This window comes from Cervus elaphus, chromosome 3 (genome assembly GCF_910594005.1).
Source record: "Cervus elaphus chromosome 3, mCerEla1.1, whole genome shotgun sequence".
In the NCBI taxonomy this organism is placed as follows: Eukaryota; Metazoa; Chordata; class Mammalia; order Artiodactyla; family Cervidae; genus Cervus; species Cervus elaphus.
The window spans coordinates 42458909-42479467 of record NC_057817.1 but is presented as its reverse complement, the minus strand read 5'-3'; the positions used below and the strand labels follow the sequence as shown (position 1 = coordinate 42479467).

General features: G+C 38.5%; 1 protein-coding gene across 11 annotated transcripts in view; it reads right to left on the bottom strand.

Moving 5' to 3' along the window:
- Positions 1-8223, bottom strand: part of BEST3 (bestrophin 3) — a 53965-nt gene extending 45742 nt beyond the window's left edge. The window contains exons 1-4 of one of the 11 annotated variants that reach the window (XM_043887388.1): positions 8065-8223; positions 5991-6166; positions 2687-2781; positions 1991-2224 (exon numbers count right to left, since the gene is read on the bottom strand). In XM_043887388.1, coding sequence (XP_043743323.1) covers positions 1991-2224; positions 2687-2781; positions 5991-6142 — 481 coding nt within the window. In that variant the 5' untranslated portion in view covers positions 6143-6166; positions 8065-8223. Of the gene's footprint in view, positions 1-1990; positions 2225-2495; positions 6167-8064 lie in introns of those variants that run through there. The other 10 variants (XM_043887398.1, XM_043887319.1, XM_043887325.1 and 7 more) reach the window with 10 other exon arrangements.
- Between the last annotated feature and the right edge of the window lie 12336 nt (positions 8224-20559).

Genomic DNA, 20559 nt, shown 5'->3' with positions numbered 1-20559 from the left:
CAAAAGGGGCTTCATTGCCAGCTGCCCTGCCACCTCCCCACTTGCTGTTAATATGAAGGTGACGTTGAGAGGAGGAGATCTACTCTGAGAATTGGGCCTGGAGTCCCGATTCCTGTCAGAATATGCCCTCTTCTCTCCAAGGATGTGTCAGGACTAGAGGAACCTTTATCCGTCCGAGTAAACTTTAGCTGTCACTCATCCTTTTGGAATGAGCCAAATCTTTCCCATTTGTTTTTAGAACTTTTTCCAGAGGTCGAAATTCTTATCTCATTCTATCCTTTGGATATTAGAGTAAGAAAATTAACCTGTCAAGTGGCATTTTCAACCTGGTCATTCTGAAGCAGTGTTCCACTTTTAAATTTGGAGGATGGGTGACAGTTAATTTTTCTTTAAGTTCTGACTGGTTTTACATTGTAATATACCTGTATGTTTGCCAGGCCATTATACCCTTCATCTGACTCTATAACTGACTCCTTGTGACTCATTGCTTTCCCACAACTTGCTCTGCACCCCTCACAACAGCCTCTACGTTCCTTCCATTTCCATCTTGACTTTCACAGCCTCCTGGTCAGAGATGGTCAGGAAGACCTGGGATGTCACATCAAATGATTCTTCCTTCTAAAATGATCAAAGGCCTGTGTTATGCCTTTGCACTAGATGATTTCATTATTAAAAGCAAGAATGCATGTCATACCATGTGCCAAGTAAGCTTCTAGAACTGTAAATATTATCTTATTTAATCCTCACAACAAGCTATGAGGTATATGAGATTAGAGGGTTTTACAAAATCACTATAACCTCATTTTATGGATGAGAAAACTGAAGCATTAGAAAGGTAAAGTAACTTAGACAAGGTCATGAAGCTGGTAAAGGGCAGAGAAGGAGTTGAACTCTCACTCTGTATTCTTGGTCACTATCTATATTGTCATCTGAGAAGACAAAGCCAAATCAAACAAAAACCTCCCAAACCTCCAAAAACAAGCAAAAATGCTACTCTTAAAATATATATTCATATCTCTATGTATTTTCAAGGATATTTCAGAAAAAGAGACTGGATAATGAAAGCTAATTTGAGACTGTACTCAACATAAAGGCAAAATCATCTCATGGTTCCTATGTTTACTATATATTCATTTATACATTCCAATATTCTCTCAGATCGATCAAAGACAACTCAGCACAACAACCCATTTTAATTCTGTACATGCCAACAATGATCTCATTTAATCCTTATCCCCTTGAAGGCTGATTTAACAGCTTCTTTGCTAAATATTAACCACAAAGAGAACCATCCTTCAAATGTGATTTGTTCTCAGCATCCTGTGTCCAGGAGCCCAGGTACAAAACCACATCTACTCTGAGGAACAGAAGAGACAACAGACCTCCACTGAAGCAGCCTTTTACTGCCACCTATCAGAGTCTGCATAGATGAAAACCCACATTGCTATTTCCTCTCAGAATCTGCTATGTTTGGGCAAAAGTATTAAGTTAGGAGTTCTGAGCCTTACTTGAAAATTTGACTCTCCCATTAATGAGCAATGTGATCCAGGGCAGGTCACATCTCTGAATCTCTCATGGCTTTATTGAGGTCCAAATGAAATAATGTTTGTGAAAGTGCATAAGCTGTTAAGTGCTAGACAATGTAAGATAATATTACAGATGGCTTATATTTCTTTAAAAATGATATATGATGAAACATGAAAATGGAATATGATAATTATTATTGATTATAATATAATATTACTGTATTATGACTGTTGGCACCTTAATATGAGGTTGACTGTTTGCTGTTTCCTTTGCCCTGCCCCCCAAGTAAACCTCTTGAGGGCAGGAACGATGGCTTATTCATTTCTTGCCTCTTAGGACTGTTTGTAGCACAGGATTGGTATTTAGTAAATGTTTCTTGAATGAATGAATGAATAAAAGATATTTTCAGAGGAAATGTGAAGGTTGAGAGGAGCCCCATGGAAGGAAAAGTAATTCACAATACCTGCTTCAACCACGTGGTCCATCGTGGGGAACCTTTTGTACACGGCTGTGCTGACTGAGCGGAAGATGAGCAGGGAGGTGAGATTGACATAGCGCATCAGCGTCCTCCGGAGCAGGCGCCCGTGTTCGTCACTTCCGTGAACACTGCTGGAGATGAGAAACATCAGCCTGTCTGGCCAGGGCAGATTCACAAACTGGTTCCACCATCGATTCACTACGAGAGTAACATAAAAGCCTGCAGAATAATAGGACACTGTAAAGCAATTCCTGAAGATGCGTTGTTGACACTGATGCTTTTAGCAGAATTTTAGCCTTTTTTAAGAGATCAGGGTGTAAAAACTTTTAGTTATCCATATCTTATGATTTTTCCCTCCAGAAAAAAAAAAGTAATTTGTGCCTGGCAATGGCATAACACTCAGTAAGTGGATATTAGAAGTCACATGTTGATGACAAAAAATGGAGAGTTAGTGAAGAGAAAGCTTAATTGTCCAAGCGCAGGTCATTACCTTAAACTTGTTGGGTGTTAATTTAGCAAAAGCAGTCTCGAGGGTAAACCTTATGGATGATTCTGGTTCTGTTGCAAGCAGTGACTTTTCAGGCATGCCTCTCAGCTTGGAAACACTCCCATGCAGAGTCACTGGTGTAACCATCGTGGAGACAGCTGTGTGGCTGCATGCTGCGTGTGACCTATACTTACCAAGCACAAAGGTTACTGGAATTTGTTCAGCATATCTGTCACAGTAAATTGATAATTTTTCAAAGAAACGTTTTTGGGCTCCTGTAAGTAACAATCTGGAGCAAAAATAAAATGCACAGCCCTTTATGATATTATACTTCTGCACCTGCTTTGCAAGTGACATTCACTGCAAACAATTAAGCAAAAATAATCCCAGTTTTTTTTTAAAGGAGCAGTAGCTTTTCCTTTTATACCTAAGCTGATGTATCTCAAAAGCTTTTTAACTGCTGAACGTTTTAAGTACTAATGTTTTAGTACATAAATGTTATTGGTCATTAGACAGTGGGTCATAGTAATCCATTTTATTTTGAATGTTTTATATTTTTTAATTTTTATATGATTAATGCATGGGATTTGGAGCAAAATACTTCATAAAGGAATCCATTATCCAATTATTAAACATGTGTACTTAAAAAAGAATGTCTTAATTATGCTTATTATTGGAATATGCTTATTAAGTAATTATTAAATAATAACCCTGGATTTGACATCTTGTTCTTACTTTCTCATGAATATTCTTCTCAGTACATTCTTGGTTATGTGTGTTATACCTCAAGGGATGTTATAACTGTTTATTTTAAAGCCTAGAGTTATTTAAAATATAAAACAACAACACAGATTCAACAGCTAGAAGTGAAATTTTTATTATTATATGTGATGAGTTTTTATTTCTATAGTATAAAAATATCAAAATTTACATTATAGATCTGACAGAAACCCATTTTCTGGTATTGTTAAACATGAATCCATTTAATAGAGCTATTATTGATATTTATGTTTCAAGGGGGAGATTTAGAATCAGAAGAGATATCTCAAGACAGGCTAATAATAATGATTGAAATCTGGAAAGAAAGCATCACGGATGAATTTGAATAAACGAATGAATGCAGCTGTTCCAAAAGAATCAGGACTCCCTTGGAAACGCCATAGCGTATGTCAGAGGCCTATTTGGATCAGTACAGCTTTGAGGAAGGAAGCGGAGGGATAATGAGGTGACAGTGAACCACCAGTCAGATTGCTGGTGAAGAGCTGGGAGCTGGTGCTAAGAAGGTGTGTGGGATTCGGGGTGGGCTTGGAGTGCCCAAAGCTGAGGGTGCAGCCGTAGCTTTGGAGGGGGTGTCAGAAATTCTGCAGTCAAGAAAAGATTACAGGCAAGGCATCACCTGGTGGATAGGCCTCTCAAGATGAGGCTGATGACAAGTTACAGCCAAAATGGTTTCTGGTACTCAAATTGAGTTGGTCAGAGAGAATTAAATGTGGACAGCACAGACCATAGAGCCTCACAGAGCCATGCTTGAGTCCCAGATCTGCCACTTACAGATTTGGATTTTAAGCATATTTTTAAATCTCTCTGAGTCTCAGTTTTCTCATTTGCAAATGAGGATAATAATAATAATACCTGTGTATCAGAGATGTTAGGAGGATTAGAGAATACATGATATATAAAACCACTTAGCGTATAATGTCATAGTCAATAATAAAGTGGTCAAAGGAAAAAATATTAAGCTAATAGACACAGAAATTTCACTAGCCAGAAGGTACTACAGCAAGTATTTTGTCAAACGTATCCCCAAATACAAAGAGAGATAATCAAACTAGTGAATTCTGGTTCTATCTTATGATTTTTGACAAGCATAACTATTTGCTTATAATGGGATTAAACAATTTTAGCATTGTTAGTGGATATGAGAATGAAACTATGTCTATATTTGTCTACAGGTATGTCTGACTTGCCCGACAGATTCAGCCTGTAGTTCTTGGTAGAGCTTTGATCAAGATTAAAGGATCTATTTTAATAAGCTTTTACATTTGAAATTTAGAGAATGAAAAATGGCTTGAACTAATGATGATTGTTATAAACACAAGCACTTTTTGGTCTTTAGAAAAAATATACGCGTACAATTTTGTGGGAAATAAATAAGACATTGGAGCCAAAATTAAGGCCCAGTGGAGCATCTCTGGCTATGATGCAACTGTTCTAAGAGCTATTCTATTCTAAGCAGCAGCAGCAGCAATAAATACACATTAGTAAAAATAAACGAATGAGACAATTATCCTGAAACGTCATGTGTCTTCCTCCACCATTTGATATTGTGAAGGACTGGATGCCATATAAATAAATTGTCAAAATAATACTGTATTTAGAGGATTTATTAAAAAAATAATTAGAGGTTTTCAATAAAAATTCCCTTTTAAAGATATTTTGCCAAAATGTATACCAATATATACATTTTTTTGGAACAGTAGTTTTGATATATAGCAAAATAACTGTTCACTTTTGGTCACTGCTGACCAGTCAAATTAACTTCCCTCTTCTCCACATGGGGTCCTGTTGCTGCAAGGAAGAATATAGGTGAGAGCAATGACACGCAAATTTGTTCATGGTATGCGGAAGGGAAAGAACAGACTGATAGGCACAGAAAAGGTGGAAATACAGCCTCAAAAACCTTTAACGTTCCTATTTTAAGTTTTAACTTCTCCCTGAGAAGAAATTATGCAATCAATATTAATTAAAAGAACTCATGGAGCTTCCCATTTATAACACTGATAAAATTTTTTAAGACTATAATTTTTAGTCATAAAAGTATTTCATGGACATAATGTTGCTCAAATTACCTGTCAATCTGACAGGCAAAGTTTGTGAGGTTATAAAGAATAAACATCTTTTGTGAATATAATGTGCCCTCAACTTTGAAGATATGAAGAAAATAAATTCGTTTTTAGCCTTTTTCTTTAATTGAGATATTGGTAAGTTTGGGGGCACCATCTTGGATAAGATGTTGTCATTCCAGGAAAAAGGAAGGAAAGTTGCCTGATTTACACTATTTATGAAAGTGTTAATTATGTAAGTAGTCGCTGCAAGTAGTCAAATCATAAACTCAAACTATGGATGATATCATTCAGAGGCACTAATAATGATTTTGAATGGTAAAAATCATCACTCAGGGAGGATCTAGGTATAAATCTTTCATTTTTTGCCTGGAGCAAAATTCCTGAAGCACAAATAATACTTCATCATGACCAGTTAAAGTGGGGCTGGAATAACCACCTAAACACGATGGGTTAGAGTCCATTTAACATCTCAAAAATGGTTAGGTGTGGATTAAGATATTCAGCCCCAGGGAGAAGAAGGCGACAGAGAATCATGCAAAGGAGGAGATTACATAATGCAAAAGTCAGAGGCAACCAAAGGACTTGGATTTTTGAGACTGTATTCATATATGCTATTTGATGGTCATTTAAGAACACATGCAAAGGAAAGTACCTGTACATCAAGCTTATTGCTGTGTAAAGTACAGCAAAAACAATAAATTCTCTGTACAGTAGTTTGTAGATGCTGCCTCTCCACTTGAGGAGTAACCTATGAAATCCAAAAAAAGTCGCATTTGCTACTTTACTGGAGTAAGTGACAGTCATCTTGGATAGTTTTTTTTTTTTTTTCTAGAAGAGCAAGAAGACAAAACACAAGTAAAAAGCAATGTTTAAGACAGAGCATAAATCTGTATTTCAAAGAAATCCTAGTCAGCAACGAGTTAGGCTTCTTTACTATTTGCCTTTCTTAGCTTGAACAATTTGGAATTTGGAGATAACCACGACCTCAGTGCTAAATCTTTTAGTAGAAAAGGGGAGAAAAGTAGTTCTGGAAAAAGTAATATTAGACGTCTTAAGCTTGCCCTCATGTCTAAATGTTATTTAGAGATTATATAACTATCACTCAATAAATATTTGAATGACTAAGTAAGATATATGAAATACATTGTAATATATATTTTCTGCATCCATGGGAAGATTTAAGGTATTGATATATATTATATTAATTGAAATTTTCTTTTTTTGCTGTCTTTTAAAGTTTAATTATTTTAGATTGGAGGATAATTGTACCAACACATTGTGTTGTGCCAACATGAATCAGCCATAGGTACACACATGTCCCCTCCCTCTTGAGTCTCCCTCCGACCTCCACCCCACCCCACCCCACCCCTCTGCTGCTGCTGCTGCTGCTAAGTCGCTTCAGCCGTCTCCCCCCCAGGTTGTCATAAAGCACTGGATTTGAGCACTCCCTGCACCATGCGGTAAATTTCCACCGGCTATCCGATTTTACATACATACGGTAATGCATATGTTTCAATCCTACTCTCTCAGTTTGTCGTTGATATTTTCAAAATCAGTGGTCAAACCCAAATCAGTTTGGGTCTTTATTTGCTAAAGTATGTAAATAGGCATTTATTTCACCTTTAAATTTCCTTGAAGGAAGTTACGGCTCTCTTAGAAATCAGGAGAAGCAAGCCCCTTTTGGGAATTTAATTGATGGGTTACTTTTGATGGTTTTAAGTGTCTCTTTAGTGGGGCTCTGAGTGCACTCTGTGTACTTCAAAAGGTAGAAAAAACATCAGGCCACAGTGATTCTAAGTAAGGTGCATTTCCCCACTGAAAAGTCTCATGTAAAATGCTTAGGTCACTTTCTCTTTGGAACTGAAAAAAATGAGGCCATTATTTAGGACTCTTTCCACCTGGATCTGTTCCATGGATGTGGGTAGGATGAGAACTGGGCCCCAAATCCTAATTTTCAGTGAGTTCTCTGGAATTCCATTGCTTCTCACCAAGACACTAAACATTCAGGCTTTGAGAAGATGCCCTGAAGCTGGTCTTTATTTGGAAATCCTGCTCCACAGCTTTCTGACATGGAGCACACAGAATATGAAATTTCTTTGAAAACTTTTGCTTTGGAAAGGGTCTATGTGGAGGATTTTACAGAACTAGTTAGACTGAAATTCTGAAGTTTTTAGGTAGAACTGTACTAGACATAACTAATAAATCCTATAGCAGATTTCTTATATACATAGTATGTTATGGCACACATTTTACTATCAACAAGGACATCTGTCTTTATTCAGATGTAAAGAAACAATCTAATTCCCATTTACCTAATTTCCCTAAAAAAACAAAAAAACGTGAAATTTTGGAACTATATTCTGTAGCTGTATTTTTTGTAATCACCAACCTAAGCCTTCAACATGACTGACTTTTAACAAAGAAAACAGGACGTTTAGGCAAAAGTCAGTGCCATTACTTTTTTTGTGGGACTCAGGTTACAAAAGCAGTTCCACTGTTCCATCTTCATCTCGTCTATTTGTCTAATATGAGTACAGCAAAATTGGGAGAGGAACATAATAAATTAAGCCCACTTTCATAATTTGTTATCATGGGCACCGGAGTTTTAAGTGAGTCCTCAAATAACTCTCCATGAACAGTCACCCTTCCATTACAGCTCTGTCAGAAAAACCCTGATCACATCGAGAAGAGGTCAGAGCTAAAAAGCATAGGTTTACTCTGCGCACTAACCTATTTGTTTGGGTTGGAGTGTCCGGCGTCTCCGACGGGAAAGACAATCTCCAGTCTCCCCCTGCAGAGGTGCCTTCGGGTTGGGGCTGTACTCCCGGCTCCCGCTCCACGCATGCACAGTCGGATTTTCTTTCTGTTCTCTGGCCACTGAGAGGACTCGGAGTGTGACAAGGACAGGGGTTAAATGGCTTTCCACTTGCGAAGGCCTATTTATGCCAATTTGCCCATCGGTGACAGCCATAGCTGGGAACAAACAGGAGTAACAGCTGCTGATGTGACTTTTTTTTTTTCTAATCTCTAATTATAACTCCACCTGCCACCCAAAGCACCCCTTTGAATGAGTTGGAGGTGGCGTGAAGGAACTGGGGTCATTTAAGACTGTTATTTTCATTCTGACCTTATCCTGGGATCAAGGAAGAAAGTCCTTTGCCCCTAACATGCTCTGAAGAGGCTCCGCCAACCAAAAAAGGGAATTAGGACTGTCTGTGTGTGCTTAAAAGGAGAATAAATTCTCGTGAAGCCATTAACTGGGGCAGACAGGAACATAAACAGGATTTTCACTCATTTGAGGAAAATGAGGCCACTCTTCTATTAAAAACCAAATGCATGTATGTTTGAGAGTGATGTGTGTGTGTGTATTTTAGAACCGCATAGACTATTACACATGATGGCACCAGTAATGGAAACTGATAACACACTGATTCATTACATGTGTTATCCTTCCGTGAGGGCTTCCCTGGTGGCTCAGACGGGGAAGACTCTGCCTGCAGTGCGGAAGACGCTGGCTTCATCCCTGGGTCGGGAAGATCCCTTGGAATAAGGGAATAGCTATCCACTCTGTATTTTTGCCTAAAGAATCCCACGGACAGAAGAGCCTGGAGGGCTACAGTCCATGGGGTTGCAAAGAATCAGACACGACTGAGCGACCAACACTTGCTTTCACTCCATCTGTCTGTGGTCTGTTAGAAACATGTTTTAATTATTCAAAATGTCTTCTCTCAGGTGGATTATGCTTCTATACTTGCCTTCTGGAAAGAGAGTGTTCATCAGCATTCTTTAAATCGTGAAATAAATAATTTCAGGGTCAATTCCTGGGGGTTTTCCAACCTTCTAAAGTAACATGTACACTAAGCACTGTGCCTTAAGCTTAAATAAGATGACTGTAAAAAAAAAAAAAAACACAACATGTGTTTTTGTGGAGAAAGATGTAGAAAAAAAGATGCTTATTTAAAAATTTAAAGTAAATACAATTGAAAATTTTCCTACAGTGTTCTCAAGTTTCATTTGCACTCGACTGGTTTCTTTAGCAAACTATAAGTATCTTAGGGCAAAAATAGAGTTGCAAGTGTCTGATTTCTTGCCCCCATCCCTGTATGTAGCTCCAGCATGGAGTCCAGTGCATTCTGGATTTTGAATATGTATCTGTCGTCTGATTATCACCTTGTCACTCTGATACTACGGTTAGTACATTTGGGGGAGTTTGTGAACATTTTAAAAGCATAGCTACACTGCTGCATATTTTATATTTGGATTGCTGTGAAAAGTGGTTGGATAGACCTAATGTTGCTTTCAAGCCTGATCGTCATAGAATTTGAGCAAATCTAAACCCAAGTGCTTATGAAATAGAAATATTGGAGCTATTTTTTTTTAAAATCTCACTCTGGGGTGTCTTACTTGATATGTGGTGGCCCTGAAATGTGGCTTAATTCCTGGCAGTCCTGACTGAATAACAGGGGAACTGGCCTCCTCTATGGACCACTGTTGACTGGTCTCACTTTTAAGCAGGGGAAATTATCTTTCTAATCGGGCTGTTTTCAGGAATGACCAAGTAATGGTTGAGTTAGCATTCTAAATGCAAATTAGTCAGTAATGACTGGATTGAATGAACAAACTCCCGTTGTTGAGCTCTGAGTCTGGTGGCTATTTCTAACAGGTACCGAGATGCCATTCAGAAGTTAATTCATTAGAGGGGACCAACACCTACAGCAAACTTCAAACATCTGGCAAACACCAAATTGCAAAGCTAACTATTCATATGACTTAAAAAAATTTTTTTTGATGTGGACCATTTTTAAAGTCTTTGTTGAATTTTTGCAACATTGCTTCGGTTTTTGGTTTTGGCTTTTCGGCCATGAGGCATCTGGGTTCTTAGCTTCCTAACAAGGAATGGAACCCTCACCCCCTCCACTGGAAGGTGAAGTCTTAACCCCTGGGCTGCCAGGGAAGTCCTTATATGAATTTTTCTAGAAAATTTAAAGTTTCTTGTTTAAACAGGCATACCTCTCTTCCCCCTCTGGATTCTAAAGTTAACGTGTGTATTAAAAATAAAATGTAAAACAGCGTATAAAGAGCAGAGTGGTGCTCTGTCATGCTTCGCTAGGGGGGTGGTAATCATTTAGTTCTAAAGTTAATCTTTTTAGACTTTTTCAGAAGACACTTTAAATTCTCTAATAAGTAGCAAACAATGTGGTAGACACTTACGCAATGTCAGGGCCCTATGAAATAACCATACCAGTCATATTTTCTTTTGACAGCAAGGATCAAGTTTTGCCATCCCGACCACTCTGGTTTTCAGCAGTCCTGATAAATACATTTGTCTTTAATTCCAGTAAACCTCCAGTGACAGGACAATTCATAAAAAAAAGAATAACTGATCATTTCTAAGTGATGGAAATGCTGATATTCATCCATAGATGTCAAGATAAATCACCCTTTATTCCTTAAGGGAACAAAACCCAGCAAGTTTAGATAGACCACGCCACTTCCTAAAAGGGAACCAGCTATTCATTTTCATTGATGTGATAAATCTTTTACCAAATTTCTTTTGAGCACTGGGTTGAACATAGTCATATGTATGTGAAACTTTGCGTTCAGATATTAACCAAAGGCCAGGAATGGTTGTATTTTGTAATTTTTTATTCTGACTCTAAGACTTTTGAACATTATTAAATGGGGAATAAGGAATTAGTAAACATTTCTGAACAGGAAAAGGGCCTGACAAAAATCTATGTTGCAGAAAGATGAGTCTATGAGATGAGAATGTGCTGGATTTGAGTGGGCAGGGACTAAGGAAGGGAATCAGTCTGAAAGTTATTATGGTTATTCTAGTATTACCTGGGGTGGTGAGTGAGTGGAATGCAGAGAAAGGATGGTGAGAGAGAGCCCAGAAGCAAAATATCACTCGAGGAGAAAGAAAGGAGGGAGGTGGGGGGAGGGAGAGGAGGAGGAGGAAGGAGAAGTCTGATATGACCCTTGCTTCATCCTTTGAGCCCGTTTGCACACGAAGAACAAATTTGTTCAGGTGACACAGTTCTTTGCAGGGTGCCATGTAGTTTTGACATGTTTTATTTGATCTTGCAAATAGGAACATTTTATCAGAAAAAAAATGGTTGCAAAGTAAAATCACAAGTAGGAACTCATGTGTCTGTAAAAATCAAATTATTGAATTAAGTATAATTGGCTGAGCTTCAGTTTCTGTTACTGCTTCTGGCACTTATTCACTTTGCTATGTGCTGGATCTCTCTAGAAAAAGACAGCAGTTAGTGCTAAAGTTGCAAGAAAAATTCAGAGAGTATACTTTCAATTGAGAACAGTCAGACATTACTGTTTTTGTCAGCAGAATACCTGGTTCAGTTGGTTTGAGAATCATTCACAGTGATATTTTTTCCCCAAAGGTAAATTTTTATTGGCTAGGTGGAACTGTAAGTTTCTTGAGAACTTGTGTCTTACTCTTTCTTGTTTCCCCCCGCCCCCGCTATTTATTGGCTACCGTGATGGATGCAATAGTTGTGTAACCAACAGCTGACTGGGATAAACTGTCAATCCAGATGTATGGAGGTTTCTGATACATGGTCTTGGACAGAACTCTGCCAAAAATCAAACTAAAGTGGATTTGATTTGTTTTTCTTTTTCACTTAATTTTTTTTCTCTTTATTCCAGGGAAGAAACAGTGAACTCCAAAGATTCGAAAGACTATTGAGTTTTATTACAGATGAAGGTCTAAACTCATAAGACTGGCTATTTGAGGAATCATCATTACTTTCCTTACACAGAGTAACTGCCAACTCAACAGAACAGAAATGCATTAGTTCACATCCTGAAGGTCACCTTTTTCTAATGGAAGGTACGGAAACTTTGTTCTATTTTAGGGATGAAAGCCTAGAGTCTAGAGAATTATTACTATAGTGCTTAAAGTGTATCCTGTACTCTATAATCAATGATATTTCTCAAGTCAATGGTACCGCTTAGCTCAGGCACATTCCAGATGGCTAAAGAAAAAATTACAACATAGGGCCAATTAAAAATCAGTTTAATTTCATAAGAAAAGGTATGCAAAGCCAAGTATAATGTTTATTCCAAACAGCTCTGAAATTCTGTTACTTCAGTACCTTAATGGTGGAAGATGGGCACTCTGGAAATTATATTACTGTGTATATAAGGGGAAGATACAGGGCTTCCTAGGTGGCACAGTGGTAAGGAATCCACTTGGCAATGATGCTTCTCTTAAAGCAAGAGATGCGAGTTTGATTCCTGAGTTGGGATGACCCCTTGGAGTAGGAAATGGCAACTCCAGTATTCTTGTCTGAAAAATCCCATGGACAAAGGAGCCTGACGGGCTGTAGTTCATGGGATCGCAAAGAGTCGGAGACTACTGAGCACATACGGACAAGGGAAGATATAGATAAATGGGGGGAAATAATCTACACATAGATCCTAGAGCAAGGATTGTTTCTGGGTCTCTGAAATGACAGATTGCATATTCTGAAGACATTTTTAGTTTCTTAACACATACATACTAGCTCCTTAATAATGTTACTATTGAAAAGGGTCACGGGTTTGGAGTAACAGAGTGAAGGAGAAACTCAAACTTCTGCTTCATAAAATTTTGTATTTTTAGAACCACATTCATATTTTCATATTTAATCATATGCAATAAAACATCTTACATGATGCTTCTTCCAAGTTTATACCTCCAGCCCAGATTTTCACCCAACTCCAGAGCTGGTCTTGATAATTTCCGAAATATCCTAAGCCCAACATGCTCCAAACTGAACTCCTGTTCTTTCCCCTAAAACATGCTCCTCCTGCCACCTTTCATCTCAATTGGTGAAAATTCCTTTCTTCCAAAAGGTCAAAATCCTTAGAGTTGTTCTCAGCTCTTCCCTTTCTCTCATACCACAGTCTAATCTTTGAGCAAATCCTGTTGGCTCCACCTTCAAATCTGCTCAGAATCTGTCACCTCCCTGTCTCATCTCACATCCCTGTCTCAGCTCCTCCCACCTCATCAGAGCCCCCTCATCTGTCTCCCAGCTGATTCTACCAGGAGGTCTCCCCGCTTCTCTGCTTGCTCCCTCCGGTCTCCTCTGACAAAAAGGTGGTGTGTTAGGCAAGTGAGGAGTGTCATGTCATTCTTCTGCTAAAACCCCTCACTGACTCCTTTCATCTCTTAGAGTTAAAGCCCAAGTTCTTTTTTTAAAAAAGTTTTTATTATTTATTTGTATACAGTAGTTCCTTGTTGGTTGTCTGTTTTAAATATAGCAGTGTATACATGTCAATCCCAAATGCCCAATCCATCTTGTCCCCCCAACACTTCCCCCCATAACCATAACTCATTTTCTAAGTCTGTGAGTCTACTATTTTGTAAACGAGCTCATTTGCATCATTCTCTTTAGATTCCCACGTAGATGTGGTATCATATGATGTTTGTCTTTCTCCGTCTGACTTACTTCACTTAGTATGATAACCTCTAGGTCCAGTCATGTTGTTGCAAATGGCATTTCATCCTTTTTTAACGACCGAGTAATATTCCACCTTCGGATACGCCAGCAACAAAGCAACAACAGACAGCATTCCACTCTACGTATGTACCGCATCTTCTTTAACCATTCATCTGTCAGTGGACATTTGTTTATTTGTTTATATTTATTTGTGTATTTGTAGTTCCAGCTTGCAGGATCTTCCATCTTCATTGTAGCATATCAGATTTTTAGTTGAGACATGAGAACTCTTAGTTGGGGCATGCGGAATCTAGTTCCCTGACTAGGGGTCAAACTCAGGCCCCCAGCATTGGGAGCACTGAGTCTCAGCTCCTGCACCACCAGGGAAGTCCCTTAATGAACATTTAGGTTGCTTTCTTGTCTTGCCCACTATAAACAGTGTTTCAGTGAACATTGGGATGCATGTATCCTTTTGAATCTTGTCCTTAAATAGTCCAAGGTCTGTCACAGTTTGCTCCCATTTCTTCTGATCTCATTTCCTCTTACCGTCACCTCTTCTATGGACCCTCTCCAGCCACACTTGCCTGCTCTCCTTCCTCGAACACATCAGGTCCCATCTTAAAGCCTTAGAGATGGCTAGTCTTCCTCCAGGTATCTGAGGGACTGTCACCCTCACCTTTCAAGTCTTTGCTCAAATATCTTCTCAGTGAGCTGATTGCCCTACTTAAAGTTGCCTGCTGACTCTGCACACCACCCTCCCCTTGGCACACCTGATCCCCCTCCTTACCCTGCTCAATTTTTGCCTTTTATCCACACCACTTATCTCCCTTGACTCTACCATATAATTCACACATTTATTGTGTTTATTGTTTATCTACCCCTACTAAACTGGAGATTTCATGAGGGCAGGAACCTGTTTTATTCTCTGTTTACTGAATATCTCTGTTTATTGAAGAAAGCAAAGTGCCACCAGTAGTCCTATTTCAATTAATATTTTTTGAACGAATAAATTTAAAAAGAGTCTAGACAGGATCCCCGTTTTTCTCACAATTGTAAGTATCATGAGATCAGTTTCCATGACTATTTTTTAAAATGTTTTAATTGAAGTATAATTAGTTTACAATGTTGTGTTCATTTCTGATGTATAATCAAGTGGCTCAGTTTTATTTCCCACTATGTTTTATTACAGGATATTGAATATAGTTCCCTGTGGTATACAGTATGGTTGTCTATTTTATATACAACCCATTTTTACCTGCTAATCCCAAGCTTCTAATTTATCCCTCTCCTACTCCTTTTCCTCTTTGGTAACTATAAGTTTGTTTTCTATATCTATGAGCCTGTTTCTGTTTTGTAAATAAGTTCATTTGTATTATACTGTAGACTCCATATATAAGTGATATCATGTGGTGTTTGTCCTACTATTTCTGACTGACTTCACTTAATATAATCTGACTTCACTTAATATGATAATCTCTAGGTCCATCCATGTTGCTTCAAATGGCATTATTTCATTCTTTTTAATGGATGAGTAATATTCCATTGGGGGAAAATATATATATATATACATATATATATATATACCACATCTTTTTCCATTCATCTGTCAATGGACATTTAGGTTGCTTCCATGTCTTCCCTACTCTAAACAACACTGCTGTGAACACTGGGTCGCATGTATGTTTTAGTTTTTTAAGGAAACTCCATACTGTTTTTCATAGTGGCTGTGCCAATTTACATTCCCACTGCAGTGTAAGAGGGTTCCTTTTTGTTCACTCCTTCTCCAGCATTTACTATTTGTTGATTTTTAAATGATGGCCATTCTGCCCAGAGTGCCTTCCCTCATGGCTCAGCGGTAAAGAATCCAGCTGCCAATGCAGGAGCCACAAGAGATGCAGGTTCAATCCCTGCATTGGGAAGATCCCTTGGAGGAGGGCATGGCAACCCACTCCAGTATTCTTGCCTGGAGAATCCCATGGACAGAAGAGCTTGGCGGGCTACAGTCCATGGGGTCACAGAGTCAGACACGATTGAGTGACTGAGCACACAGGCACATTCTCCCTGGTGTGAGGTGATACCTCGTTGTAGTTTCAATTTCCATTTCTCTAATAATTAGCAATGCAGAGCATCTTTTCATTTTCCTGTTGGCCATCTGTATGTCTTCTTTGTAGAAATATCTGTTCAGTTCTTCTGCCCATTTTTTGGTTAGTTAGTTTTTCTTTGTTGTTGTTATTCAGTTGTTCAAGCTGTTTGTATATTTTGGAAATTACGCCCTTGTAGGTTGCATCATTCACAAATATTTTCTCCCAGTCCATGGGTTGCCATGACTCTTTGTTAACTGCTTTAGATCCAGTATCCAGAAAAGTGTCTGGCTTCTAGTAGGCATTCAATAAATATTGGTGGAGTCAATAAGTGAACATATATTTTTGTTCAGATATTTAGATCACATTTTTCGTATACATGGTTTTTATAGAATTTTTTTAAAAGACAATTTTTCCTGCAGAGGTATAGATTTTACAGTACTCCAGAAAGCTAAAGTCAGATATCATTCAGGACCCCTGAGAACTGACTTTGCATTTTCTCTGTACTGTGGAATGCTACTTCTCTGCATTCCATGTCCCTACATTCCTATCTCCTGAGTTTCTGTATCCTTAGCTAACTAATCACAGAGTAGGGGTGTCAATGGTTTCTTCCAGGCAACCCATCTGGACAGTGCCTCTCAGCTTCTTTTTTTTAAACTGACCTCAAGGAGATTCAGATGAAGAGCTAAAAGGGTAGAGGCAGCAATAAATTGATTCCTTTACTTCTTTTGAGTACTTCCTAGCATCATTTGGTCCAGGCATGGACTGAATGCTCACTTGGCTAGTGACAGATGCATTGAACACCCCTTAAGATAACACTGAAATGAAAGGATGACTACAGTAAATGTTCTCTGATGATAATCTAGGTGGTAGTGATATCATTCTTGTGGCTCCTGAGGTGCTTGATCTTGAAGGCCTTTCTGGACTGGGAGGTATGATTCTTGGTAAAGATTAACCTGCAGAAATCCCTCAGTAGAATTTTAATGACTAAATCTTAATGGCAGAGTAATAGTATATGAGAGACGTGGCCTTTCAGATCCACTGTTACAGTGGTATCTCAGAACTCATTCTGATATATTTCAATATTTCTGTGACTTGAAAATTGAAGTAAGCTGAGAATTGAGTGTATCTTCTCTTTTCACTCCTTACCACTCCTACATACCCTGATAATTTTGGAATGATTCATGATTCTTCTAATCCTGTTTTTCACACAGAGTGAAGATTAAATTAAATTAAAAACACAAAAATGAGTTGCATAAAAGCATACTTAGGACTCAGCTTCTACTAGACCTCATGGAATTCTATAAAAATGTAAATCCTAACCTTAGGAAAATGAGGTATGTTTGAGTGCTAAAAAAACTATTTTCCCTTAGTGTAGAGTTATCTTATTATAAGATAAGATTGACTGGAAAATCACATGGACAGAGGAGCCTGGCAGGTTGCAGTCCATAGGGTTGCAAAGAGTTGGACATGACTGAGCAAATGAGCATGCACACAAGATTATCTTTAAAAAGTAACTTTTATACAAGTTTCCTTTCTCTCATGATAAACAACTAGCTGAGTTTTTTCTTCCTCTTGAGATTCAATCCTTGTATTTATCATTAAACTATTTAAGAGAAACAGTATTGTTCCTTGCTAACTTCATTCATGTCTAACAAAAATACATTCAAACTTACCTTTTGAGCCAGCAATCCCATTACCACCCGAAGTGTGAAGAATCTACCCTGAAGAATGCCTCCAGTAATATGAAAATACATATGTACCAAGTTTTTCAATGCAGAATTATTTTTAATTGAAAAATGTTGGAAAAAACCTAAATATCCATGTTTAGGCAACTGGTTGAATAAACTATGGTAATCCACAAAATTCACCTACTATGCATGTGCAAAGGGGATATGAACAATCTTTGTGAATTGATATGGAGTGATTTCCAGCATGTACTGGGTGGGAAAAAAAAAAAAAAAACCATATCTATAGCAAATTAAGCACCTGAAAAGATGCTTAACATCATTAGTCATTAGGAAAATGCAAATCAAAAGCACAATGAGATACCACATTACACCCACTAGGATGGGTATAAATTAAAAACAAACACACACAGTAACAAATGCTGGTGAGCATGTGGAGAACTTGGAACCCTCATGTGCTGCTGGTGGGATGTAAAGTGATGCAGCTATTGTGGAAAATATTTTAGTGGTTCCTCAAAAAGTTAAAAATACCATGTGATCCAGAAATTCCACTCCTAGAACTATATTTTGACATACTAAATAGATAAAAAGGCAGAGGAACCAGAGATCAAATTGCCAACATCCGCTGGTTCATTGAAAAAGCAAGAGTTCCAGAAAAACATCTATTTCTGCTCTATTGACTATGCCAAAGCCTTCGACTCTGTGGATCACAATAAACTGTGGAAAATACTGAAAGAGATGGAAATACCAGACCACCTGACCTGTCTCTTGAGAAATCTGTATGGAGGTCAGGAAGCAACAGTTAGAACTGGACATGGACCAACAGACTCGTTCCAAATAGGAAAAGGAGTACGTCAAGGCTGTATATTGTCACCCTGCTTATTTAACTTATATACAGAGTATATCATGAGAAACACTGGGCTGGAAGAAGCACAAACTGTAATCAAGATTGCTGGGAGAAATATCAATAACCTCAGATATGCAGATGACACCACCCTTATGGCAGAAAGTGAAGAGGAACTAAAAAGCCTCTTGATGAAAGTGAAAGAGGAGAGTGAAAAAGTTGGTTTAAAGCTCAACATTCAGACAACTAAGATCATGGCATCTGGTTCCATCACTTCATGGCAAATAGATGGGGAAACAGTGGAAACAGTGTCAGACTTTATTTTTTTGGGCTCCAAAATCAGTGCAGATGATGATTGCAGCCATGAAATTAAAAGACGCTTACTCCTTGGAAGGAAAGTTATGACCAACCTAGATGGCATATTAAAAAGCAGAGACATTACTTTGCCAACAAAGGTCTGTCTAGTCAAGGCTATGGTTTTTCCAGTGGTCATGTATACATGTGAGAGTTGGACTATGAAGAAAGCTGAGCACTGAAGAAATGATGCTTTTGAACTATGGTGTTGGAGAAGACTCTTGAGAGTCCCTTGGACTGCAAGGAGATCCAACCAGTCCATCCTAAAGGAGATCAGTCCTGGGTGTTCATTGGAAGGACTGATGCTGAAGCTGAAACTCCAGTACTTTGGCCACCTCACGCGAAGAGTTGACTCATTGGAAAAGACCCTGATGCTGGGAGGGATTGGGGGCAGGAAGAGAAGGGGACAAAAGAGGATGAGATGGCTGGATGACATCACCGACTCGATGGGCATGAGTTTGAGTAAACTCCGGGAGTTGGTGATGAACAGGGAGGCCTGGCGTGCTGCTATTCATGGGGTCGCAAAGAGTCGGACACGACTGAGCGACTGAACTGAACTGAAATAGATACTAAAATACTTGTACAAAAATATTAACAGCACCACTCTTCACAATAGCCAAAAGATGATAACAGCCCAAATGTCCTCAACTGATGGATAGATAAAGAAAATGTGGTATATCTAAACAATAGAATATTATTCAGCCATAAAAAGAGATGAAATACTGATATATGCTACAATGTGGACAGGCATCACAATGTTATGCTGTGTGAAAGAAGCCAGATACCAAAGTTCACACATATTATGATTCCATTGATATTAAATATTCAGAATAGGTAAATCCACAGTGATGGAAAACAGATTAGTTTTTGCAGGGGCTAGAAGGAGGGGAAAAGAGGAGTAACTTTTCAATGGTATGGGGATTCCTTTCAGGGTGGTGGAATTGTGGAACAAAAGAGAGATAGTGGTTTTAAGACATGTGAATATACCAAACACCAGTGAATTTCATGCTTTGAAATGATTTGTTTCATATTATGTGAATTGTACCTAAATAACAACAAAAAAAAGAGTTCCTATAGTGTGCTTCCTTTCATGAAAGACACAAGGAGAAGTAACAAAATATACATGTACTTGTTCATTTGTGCAAAAGAAACATAAGAAGAATTAAACCTAATGAGGCTGGTTACTGAGGCATGGGATGGGAGGGCAGTGGAAAGAGTGAGGAAGTGGGAATGGGGTAGTGGGGTGAGGGAGGGACATTTACCTGCTATTCTTTTTATGAATGGCTCTCACACTTAGAACCAAAATAGCCCCAAAATAAATAACTAAAATCAACCAGAATGTGGGGAGAGCCCAAATTAGAATACAAAGAGTAACAAATAGATGCAACTGTCTTATAAATGAATATCATGACCATGTGAAAGAAGTTGGGGAAAAATTAACTAAGTTTGAAAAACAATGTTTTGACCATATGATGTCAGATTAAAGACCCAACTATGCACAAATAGTAGACTCTAATTGGTAAAAATTTTTCTGTCAGCAGCATGGGTCAGGGGGCTTCCCCATAGTCCAGATGGTAAAGAATCTGCCTGCAATGCAAGAGGCTCAGGTTCGATCTGTGGGTTGGGAATATCCCTGGGAGGAGGGCATGGCAACCCACTCCAGTATTCTTGTTGGGAGAAATCTATGGACATGAGGAGCCTGGCAGGCTACAGTCCATGGGGCCACAAAGAGTCAGACATGACTGAGAGATTAACACACACAATGGGTCAGGAATTCTGAAACTACATGTGTACTAGGACCAGACAA